Consider the following 10,803-nt stretch of genomic DNA (forward strand, 5'->3'; position numbering starts at 1 on the left):
ATCGGTCTTCGATGCAGCCATGGTGATAGCTCGAACGATAACGATTCGATGGCGAATTCTCTCAATCCATGGGAGAATGATGCGGCAGAAGACGTTGTAATTTTATGTTATTTGGACGTTTTTGCAAATTTTAGTAAAAAATTATTTCTTTCGTTGTAATTTCCTTAAATAGTTTATTTCTTTCTTTGTAATTTCGTTTATTTCTATTTAAACAATGTAAGCCCTAGAGCTAAACGGTTTTTTGGATGAATAAAATTTCGAGAGAATATTTTCTTTATTTTTCTAAATTCGGCATTGATTGAATCAACGAATTTGATGCATATTCCTTGGTATTTGTAGAATCAACAAGTTATAGAAGATTGTTTTCTAGTATTCGTGCGCGAATCAACATATTATAATTGTTCTTTAGTTTACGCTGCGTCACTCTGTCATATGTTGTCCACATTTTCGAAAGCCGGTCGCTCTCGAGTTGAAGGCTGGGACTTACACAGTCGATCGTTACAGTTGTGCATGGAGGGAACCGCTTATGCGGCAAGTACTAGTTTAGCGGATTTACGAACAAATACGACTTGCCAACGCGAGCATGAGCTTCGGATTCCGGGAAATCTCTCCGAAAGGGGTAAATTTGGTACGGGAATGTGATTTAATGCATGGATGGACACATCCTTTTCTGGCTTTTAGCTTCCGTTGGTGATCCCACGTGAGCAAGCCCTCGAAGAGTGAGACCTCCTAACTGTCATAAACAAGCCAAGCCATGCCCTGGTGCGGTGAAAATATACTATACATTTTGCCGACTATTTTGCCTCGTCTTCTGCTCTTATTATTGGTATCTGTCGCCAATTAGTCCTTCAGCCCTGAATTCAGTTCCATCTCGCTTCTCAATACCCACTCAGCCGCTGAGTGTTCGTGGAATTGCTGCAGAGAATGCTACTGCTCAGTACGTGTCCTTTCTGACGGGAAAGAGAAAAGAAGGGGGCCTTAACAATCATTTCTCATGATTTGAGGCGGAGAAGGAGCGCACTCGGATTGTTTGAGCAAGTGGGTTCGGGAGCTTTTCTCTATTCATCCCATAAAGTTCGTACCTTTGCGCTCGCTGGTAGAGGTTCCTCTGTAATTGCAATCCCAAGTAAGCATTTTTACACTGTTTCTGGTGGTTGTGTCTGATCAGGCCCTCCATTGAAGGTGGTCAATTTGAAGGTCTTAGTTAATGGTTGGTGGGGAAGGTTGGACTGCTCGCTGCTGTTTGTGATGTGATATTGTGGGCAGAAAGATGAAATCTTTGAGTGGTGTGGGGTTGGGGTTGAGTGTAGTGTTTGGTTGCCTTCTGCTGGCTTTAGTTGGCGAGCTTTACTATCTGCTATGGTGGAAGAAGAGGGCAACAAATAGATCAATTGAAGGAGGGTATTGTATTAGAAGTAATGGTAGTCCTGCTAAGGAGCTTTTGCACATCTTCTGCTTGAAGAAGCCATCCTCAGTAGTTTCTCAATCTGCCCTTGACCCACAAGAAGCTTACCCCCCAAGCCCAGCTGTGAATGATTCAGGAGATCAGCAACTAGTTCAGTCTAATGAGAACGGCGATGGCAAGGACTTGTTGGTCAAACCACTTGAGCAAGACACTATGGAGGCAGAGCTTGCGAGGCTGCACAAGCTTGCAGGGCCTCCTAGGTTTCTGTTCACCATTGTCGAGGAGACAAGAGAGGACCTTTTCGATTCGGAGGATGGGAGGTCGAGGAAGGGCTCGAGGGGGAGGAGCCTGAGCGACCTCCTCGTTGCGCTGGAGACTCCATATCTCACACCGATTGCCTCTCCATCTCTGTTCACACCTCCTCTGACTCCTATTGAGTCGGGGTACAGTCAGCACGGGTTCAATCCCCGGTTTGAGTCGTCGAGCGATGCGGAGTTCAATCGAATCAGGGCTTCCCCTCCACCGAAGTTCAAGTTCATGCAGGATGCAGAGGAGAAGCTTAGGAGGAAGATGACGGTAGGAGACACTCAGAGAAGTGGGAGCTCTCATGGTCAAGAGTTTAGCATTAGAGATCATAGTTTGGAGCCGGTGAAGGATGAGGAAGACGGCTCATTCATCACCATTGTTGTTGATGAAAGTAGAGAAAGAAGAGAACATAATCAGAAACACCACCACAACCGCCGTCCAGAAGCCTCATAGGTACTTCCTATTTCTTTTGCCCTTCGATTTTCATCATCATCTGAGCACGTTCTTTTATATTGTTTTGTTTTTCCCGAAAGCATGCTTCCTGTATTAGTCCAAGTTTCCAGATGTCGTATAATTCTGCATTCTGCCCATCTAATTATCGTTAGCAGCTGGCAAAATATGATGAGTTCCAAGAGAAAGCCTCATAAGGGACCATTTTGATTTTAGATGATTTTGAAATACAATATCAATTCTTCGAAACCAAAATTCAAACACCACAGATTGTTTGGATATTAACAAATCCATTCTCAGAGAACATCTTTTGCTACATTGTTGTCACCGCCACCGCTATTGGTCCCGAAATCTACTCATTGGAAACATGTGTCAAAACACATTAGTTTTCCATGGGCCGGAAATCAGCTTCCATCGGAAAGATACACCTCCGAAATCTCCAACCTGGCATTGTATGAACATCTATAAGCTTTATCTTCGCAGCTTCTCGGGTTAGATGGTTCTGCTGATTAAGTGAACTGTTATATTAAACCTCTGCAGTACATTTACTTCTTCTGCAGTATACACCGAAGAACTCTCAACGACAAAGAGAGGAAGGCAGAGAGGATAGAGAGAGAGAGAGAGAGAGAGAGAGAGGAGAGGGACAAGATTGTGCAGAAGGATGGTGAAAGGAAAGGTGGGGGGACCTGTCCTGTGGGGTTCTTCTGTTTTATTACAAAACTCCATATCTCCTCTTGCTCTGATTTTTCTTCTTTTTTCTATAAATAATCTCTCTTTATTTCCCCCCTTGTCATCATATTCTGATTCTACTGTTGATGTTGTAGTCAAAAGGAGCCCTCTGTGCGATTCTTTGCCTACATTTTTTTTTTGTCGTCAACAGAATTTGTTTGTCCGGCTCCGTGCGCTTTCTCCCCGGTTTCAGCATACGCGCAAGACCGTACCAAGCTGACACTCTTCTGCCGTGACATGGTTGCTGCATATAAAGTATTCGAGTACCACCCTGCCCTTGTCATGTTCTTTCAATATGTCTCACATGTAAAAGTGGACTCATCTGATAATCAAGACAAATGCTGTCTCCCATGGGACATGGTGGTGGTACATGCATATTATCGGACAATTGAACATTATGATTCCGAGGCCCACAAGGGAAGGGAGTCCGGTTTGCGGTAGACCGGTTCGTATCAAGAAGCACATGAACCGCTCTCGTTGATGAATGCATGGCTTTCCATACCAATCCAGTTCAATCCGTTCAGTTCGATTCATTCTTTTATACCCTTTCTGACGTCTGATAGTGAATGCAATTACCTACTGAAGATCTGGTTACAGCTGGAAATTGAGACCAAACAGAAACTAGATAACGCTCGACGGACACGAACCTACGACTACACGTGATATTCAATCGACAAATTGAGCACCATGTGAAGTGAAAAATAAAAGGATCTAATTCGATCGTATCGACAATGTGAACCTGACCTTTGGTTTGGTAAGGACAACGATAGATGCTCTGTTTTCATTTCTTCCCACTATACATGGAAAGAAGGTAAGAAAGAGACAAGTACTGACTGTTATTATGATACTCTTTTTTATCTTTTTCTCCTTTTTTTTCCCCCCTCTTTTGTGGCCTAAAGAAAGGAAATGTAATTAATAGAATCAAAGAATATGACAAAGGGACTTTGGGGGGAAGGGAAAGAGAGGGCAGAGTGGTGAATTCTGAGAGAGATGCCCCAATCAATTCAATGGCCTCCACATAATACAAAATGATTCATCTGCATCTGCAAATTGGGCAACCCACCCCCGTGATTAAATGTCTCCTATCCCACTTATCCTATATATATATATATATATATATATATACTTAAAAGTCTTTTCATATTGATCGGTAAGGATTCTCCGAAAGAATCAAGTGAAATTTAGTTGATTCTTGAGGCTTTTTGAAATTGTTTCTGGGGAGTTCCGTGAGAGGATTCAATCACAAACTCGAGTGAAGCCCGGAAAGTCGTTCTTTGCGGTGCATGATGGTTAAGGATGTGAAATTGACTATAGTGAAGTCATTGTCTTGGGGCCGAAGTTGATAGCTAGTAAACAAATAGTTCCAATCGGCATCGGATTTTGGAGCAAAGCATGAATTTGCCTAAAACTGAATATGGGCCTGAATACAAGCCCATGTTAATCTCTGTCCAGCTCATTCAGCCCAAGTTCAATGACCATTTGGGCCCAACCTAGCCCAATGGGCCGAAAATTTGAAGTCGTTCCTCTTCTTTGGGGAGGATATTTGGGTCTTAGCCAAGCCCAATTAGGCATAGCAAAATGGCTTTAGAACCGTTTGTGAAAGGACTCCTTTTCTCCCCTAGCCACCCAAATTTTGCTTCTGCAATTCAGTGACCTCCTCTTGTCACTGCCGGCCACCAATCATTATCGGCCCCTCTGGCCACCGATCGCTGACCATCTACTGATCAACATTCCTTGTGCCGATCTCCGGTTTCCAATCAACGGCACAAGTTCTCAGAAAGTCATCATAGCTAGCTAATATAAGTACATTGTGGTAGAACTTATTAATTACTTTGAAATGTAGTACATTGTGGACACCGCGGTGGCCGATTTCAAGTCACTATTGTCAGTTTTCAAAAGTTATCTTAAAAACAAATTGAGAAGATGTACGTACTTTTTATTGAAAAAATCTCGATTTTTTTGTAAGCAGCAAAAAAAAAAAAATCTACCGTGTTAAAAAATTCTAGATGAGGTCTCTTAATTATCTCTCTTTTTATTTATTTATTTATTTTTGGGTTAGTAGACTCTATTTATAAGGTTAAGACTTCATTTTCGGGAAAGCTAAGGGATGTGGCGAAATGAGATGAACGTATAGAAATTAAATTGGAATTTCTGCAAATATTTTAGGGGTGGAAGTTATTGGAAGGTGAGTTGTAAAACCACCATTTTTTGTGCGAGCCCAAATCAGTAAAATTTTACATATATATATAGATATGTATTTATTATATGTAATAATACATTTATATATATGCATTATTAATATGGGACGTAGATTAAACAAGCAATTTGGAATCTGATTCCAGAATCTTGGAGAAGATTAGCACGAGGGATAGAGCAATGATTCATATCATACACGGCCGCATTAATTTGTCTCCACATTGCTTTCAAATTGATAATCTTTCACATCTTCCGCCACTCTTTCACGTGGTTCGCATATATATAATTCTCTGATTAATTACGTACATACCCAACTTTTTATCTGTTTTAAAGTTTCCAAGATATTCTATATATACTACATGTGTATACGCGCTTTCAAAACCTCATATATATAAACTTATTAATGTTGATTTCTTGAGATTAATAGTTTCACCCACAGTGGGAATTATTTGCTTTCGGTTTCCTATTAATGTAGAAATGTTGTTTTTCTTAACAATACCGAATGCGAACAAATCATTTGTTGAGTATTTGAGGATCATGTTCTAGGGTTTTCTTAGGGTTAAGCAAGAAATAACTGTCCCCTTTTCTTGTAGGATCAATTTTTTCTTCTTCTCTATACATTTATAAACGAAGTCCACGAGTCTTGTATTAAAAAATATTAATGGATAATAAAAAATCTCGCTGATGAGATTCAAATTCATAATTTCTTAATTTCAAAACGAAGGAGCAACATTCAATACACTAGACCTCCTAATTTTCACTCATTGCTTTGTTTTTATTTCTTTCTTTTATCTTGTTTGAATTTGAATCTATATTGCTCGTCTACTAGTTGCTTTCCTTATATATAATTCTTTGATTGAGACCTCACTTTTATAATATATCTCCTCTTAATACAAAATATTAACCCATGAAATTAATAATACAAGAAAAAAAATGAGAAAATTTAAAGGGCAAAAGAGATTGAGATAGAAGAGAGGAGGGATGAAAGTTTATAATTGTGGGAAGGGGAGGTGACAGCAATGGACCAAATACAAAAATAATTAATGAGGACTACTTGGGAGGAGAAAAAGCCATGAGGACCCCAATTGCCCCCTCAACTCAACTTTCCAACTCTGTCTTCCCATTCAAGAAGGACGACTGCTTTATGCATGAAAATGAGCAAAAGACATTCATTCTGCCAAAAAAAAAAAAGATTTCTTTCTTTTTTTAAAAAAAATAATTAAATAATTTATCATCAATCACTCTCTCTCTGACTCTTGGACAGATAGATAAGGGAATTGGATTCCGTCACCACCACCCAACCTAAATATACTTACCTTTTCCATTAAATTCCCAATTACACATATACTAAAACTATGTTTGGCGTTTTCTGCATGAGATCTCAGATCTAATTTGGATGCATCTTTACCAAAGATGTGGATCGTTTAAGTTCGTTCAGCATCTCTTTCCTTAAAATAGGGTCTTGTGATTAAAAAAATTTATGTTTAAGAGAGTTTTATTTATTCGTGTTCCGATTGGGATTGGACTTGAATTACTGGAATATTGAACTTCTAAATGATATGGGTTGTACACAGTGAAAAATACTATAAGTCCCTTTTCTTTTTGTTTTTGCATGCACTGCACCATCCTTCTAGTGTAGTCTGCTTCGCAAAACTAGCTAGCTATATTGTATGTTTCATAAATTCTTCGCTTGCCAATATACATATAAAAGCACCCATATATATGTTTGTATGTGTGTACGGTTCATCACCCAGCTCGAGGGTTTAATTTATTACAGAGGAACAAGATTAACGTGAAAAACCTTTTTAGTTATATATGCGCGAAAGAAAAATAAGCATGCATGGTTGTAGTTCACGCTATAAACTGGTTTACATTGAGACACAAGAATTGAAATTATATGTTGCACTCCAGTCGCTTGTGCATGTCTTTGCTTGTGAACTAAGAAGTTCTAGATTTGAATCTCATTATTAACGAGATTATCCGTATCTTTTTATTCTCATTTTCTTTCTATTTACTTAATTATGGGTCTCTAAATCAAAGACGGTGTAATACAATGGTGCAAACTTTCACCTAGTAATCATGTTATAAGTTAAATACTTGTTGTAGGACTAACTGTATTCCTTTATTAGTTATTAGGATTTTAATTTCATTATACAAGGTTTATGAATTTTTTTTGTAATCGAAAGAAACTATGGTCTCTAATTTATAAGCCAAAAAAACTGAGGAGGAATCGTATATATGTAACCATCAGCCTTAATGAAAGATCGGCCTCATGGCTATGCACAGTCTTCCATTACAGAGACCTTAATTATATTCATGCTCCTTGAATTAATATATGATGTCGGGATTCTATCCACCAACAACATTTTGGTGATGAAACCAAAACGGGTTTCTTAATTAAAATATCATGGAAAAAGCCTATGTTGCTGTGTATAGGGTTTCTCTCTTTAAAACTACTTGCTATAGTTTTTCTAATCATTATGTTTTCTAATCTCTTGAGTTTTATTTCTTGGAACCTCCGACCTGGGGATCACCCGCATGTCTGTGGGATGGAAGGAACTTGTTATACCTTTTTTTTTTTTCCTTTTTTGAAATTGACAAAAAGTATAAAAATGATCATTTGTTAAAAATTGAGCTAGCTGTTATATAATACGTTTCTTGTCATGGCTGGCGATTTCCGATTCTCGAACTCTTGGTAGGATAGGGCTGCATCCATGGAAATAATACGTCGATAAGTATTACAGTTGGATGGAAAGTATCAGATAAAGACCATGGAATATATTATATAAGTATCAACTCAAACTAGGGTTTATGCTTAGCTCTTTTGGCCTGGTCCATTATATTCTTTTAAATTCCCTATATTTGATAAATATTTATAATATTTGCAGTCTTGTTGGTAGATATATATATATATATATATATATATATGCGCCGGCCCTACAAAATTATCAGGAGATATACCGAGAAGACATAATAACAATCACAGAAATAGTTACCCATGTCCGTACAATATCGGAAAGATTTTTTTTTTTGGGTAAGGATATCGGAAAGACCTTACCAAAAAAAAGAAAAAGAAAAAACATATCGGAAGGATAATTGACAAATTAAGATAAACATATCCCTCTCGGGAAATTATATGTCGAGAAACAAAGGTAGATTCGATTGTGACACTTCCAGTCTTCCACTTAAGGACCTTCCACCAATTGCATTATTCCTTTATTCCTTTATGAATATAAATAAATTGACGAGAAAGAAAGTGTAACGCAATCACGTATTCCTCCACTAATCAACAAAAAAAAATTAGAATTTCGATTCTCATAGTTGAACTCCTATGCGCCTTTTTATTAGTCATGAGAATTTTTATTTATTGTATTAAATTTATAAGTCTCTCTTTTAACAAAAAAAAATATATAAATAAATTCTTTTCCCTTTTAGAAAAGAAAATATAATATATTATGCCATACTTTAATTTATAATCTGGTCGAGCTCATCATTCACATACAAAAAAAAAATGAATAATCTAGCAGCCCCACAGCCACCCCAAAGTAGTTTCTCTGCATGTTAAGGAAAAGCATTTGTCCCTTAGAAAACCCTACGCAGAATTAAATTTTTATATATATAATTTTTCTTTTTAATAAAACAAAAAGAGTACTACTTCTTGAAACACCTTGCCAGCTTCTTCCTCTTCCTCACAAGCTCTCCTTCTCCTCCTCCTCTTCCTCTCCTCCTTTATCTTTTTTCCATCTCCATCTTCTTTCTCTTTATCCCCCTCTCTCTGCAACTCTCTCTTCCTTTGATGTGATTCTCCAACCAAAAGAAAATCCATTAATTCCCACTTTTGCAAAAGAGAAAGAAAGAGAGAGAGAGAGAGAAGAGAGAGAGATCAAACTTAAAGAGAGAGATCAAGGAGAATTTAAATCCTAATGGTTTTTTCATCCATTCCAGTATACGTAGATCCACCCAATTGGCAACAACAGGTAAGCATTAATTGGAACAACCCAAAGTTTCCTCTTCAATTTTTGTGATTTGTTCCTTGCACAAACAAAAGCTGAATTTGAAGATAAATATTCCTAATTCTTATGCCCTTCTCTTTTTGTTTCCATCTTGAATATACCAATAATACTTCCTTGATTTCCTTTCCTTTCCTTTTGGCTTTTGAAATATGTGTAATCATCACTTCAGCAGCCCAATCAGCTTCTAGGAGGTGGTGGTGGAAATGAGCAGCAAACCCTCCAGGTACCAACTCTGGTGCCGCCCCCGCCGCCTCCAGCGTCAGCCGGTGGCCAGTCTCGGGCTGGCTCGATGTCCGATCGGGCCCGGCTGGCCAAGCTTCCGCAGCCCGAAGCTGCCCTCAAGTGCCCCCGTTGCAATTCTACCAACACCAAGTTTTGCTACTACAATAACTACAGCCTCTTGCAGCCCCGACACTTCTGCAAGACGTGCCGCCGGTACTGGACCCGTGGCGGTGCCCTAAGGAACGTGCCTGTTGGTGGAGGGTGTCGGAGGAACAAAAAGAGCAAGGCGCGTGGAGGATCAAAGTCTCAGGCGATAGCGGTGACTGGTTCCGGCTCCATGGCCGTCACCACTGGAGGAACCTTGCCACCTCCACTACCGCCAGGCATCGGCACAGTTGCCTTTCTTGCCACCCTTACAAAGTTTAACTGAATATGGTGATCTGGAGTTTCAATTTGGGACTTCCAACGGCGGTGGTGGCGGTGGGCAAATCATGGTGCCTAATGGTTTGTTATTGGGAGAGCAATGGAGGCTGCAACAATTCCCTTTCTTGGCTAATCTGGGAACAACACAAGCCGGTGGATTGTTCCAATTCGATCAAGGTGGCGAAGGCACGAATAGCACTCAAGGGCTGAATCTCATGTCAAGAAACTTGCTGGGTTTGACAGGAAGTTACGATCATCAACCTTCATGGAATGTAAATAATAATGGCAGTAACGCATGGACCGATGCGTCGGGTTTGGGATCATCCTCAATTACCTCTCATCATCAGTGAGCCATGGGATCTGCATTAACCCGCCGAGATCATGCATTCTGAACCTATAAATCAGGGTTAATCATGCAAGGGCTAATATGTTCTGAACTTTAGCAAAATGAGGAGATTCTGGATGGGGGAGATTGGAAATATATGGAGCAATGAGACACTAGCTAGCTCAATTTATTTCTTCATGGTCTTAAGGTAAAGTACGTCAAATGTGTGTGGTAGGCTTTCTGATCTCAATTTGGAGACTATTTTATTTATCAAGTATGTGTGCTTCCGCTTGTCTGTGGACGCTTTTGAGTTATTGTTTGGTTCAAACTGGGTATTATAATTTGCTTAAATATAATAGAGACATCGTGGCTAGGTCTAACGTGTGTTCATGAGTAATATTAGTTTGTATTTCTCATGAAGATCTATAACTTAATCAAATGCCAATGTTTCGTTTGTGAGTTTGGATACACTGAATGGCAGAATTTTTTCCAGTTAATTCTTCAGATCAAACCAGCCGAACATATATTGTACGTAATGCATATAGACTGCGATTTATGCTCAGATTTTCTTGATCAGTCATAATGTCCGTCTATTTTGCTATATGATTCCACATAGCGCTATATATGGGGACAAGGGCTGATGACTGATGTTCTTTTTTTTTTTTTTGGGTACTGAAAATGGGGGCCGTAGCCGTAGATGACAGATATGCTTTAGGGCATGTTACAGGTTCTTA

General features: G+C 39.1%; 2 protein-coding genes across 8 annotated transcripts; both read left to right on the forward strand.

Annotated features, from left to right (window-relative positions):
• Nucleotides 1–511: 511 nt before the first annotated feature.
• Nucleotides 512–3,018, forward strand: LOC116197637. 6 transcript variants are annotated; one of them, XM_031527828.1, is made up of 3 exons: nt 516–1,074; nt 1,169–2,164; nt 2,722–3,018. In XM_031527828.1, exon 2 carries the CDS (start codon nt 1,271–1,273, stop codon nt 2,162–2,164), a length of 894 nt encoding a protein of 297 aa, XP_031383688.1. In that variant the 5' UTR covers nt 516–1,074; nt 1,169–1,270; the 3' UTR covers nt 2,722–3,018. The 6 variants fall into 6 exon arrangements, with proteins under 6 accessions (XP_031383686.1, XP_031383687.1, XP_031383688.1 ...); XM_031527829.1 differs by having other exon boundaries at nt 516–1,038; XM_031527825.1 differs by having other exon boundaries at nt 516–826; nt 922–2,164.
• A 5,807-nt stretch (nt 3,019–8,825) lies between these two features.
• Nucleotides 8,826–10,537, forward strand: LOC116193744 (dof zinc finger protein DOF2.4-like). Of its 2 annotated transcripts, none has more exons than XM_031522489.1 (2): nt 8,826–9,063; nt 9,272–10,537. In XM_031522489.1, the coding sequence occupies exons 1-2, from the start codon at nt 9,010–9,012 to the stop codon at nt 9,749–9,751; spliced, it is 534 nt and encodes a 177-aa protein (XP_031378349.1). In that variant the 5' UTR covers nt 8,826–9,009; the 3' UTR covers nt 9,752–10,537. The 2 variants fall into 2 exon arrangements, with proteins under 2 accessions (XP_031378349.1, XP_031378348.1); XM_031522488.1 differs by having other exon boundaries at nt 8,829–9,063; nt 9,269–10,537.
• Nucleotides 10,538–10,803: the final 266 nt, after the last annotated feature.

This window comes from Punica granatum, chromosome 2 (genome assembly GCF_007655135.1).
Source record: "Punica granatum isolate Tunisia-2019 chromosome 2, ASM765513v2, whole genome shotgun sequence".
Taxonomy (NCBI): domain Eukaryota; kingdom Viridiplantae; phylum Streptophyta; class Magnoliopsida; order Myrtales; family Lythraceae; genus Punica; species Punica granatum.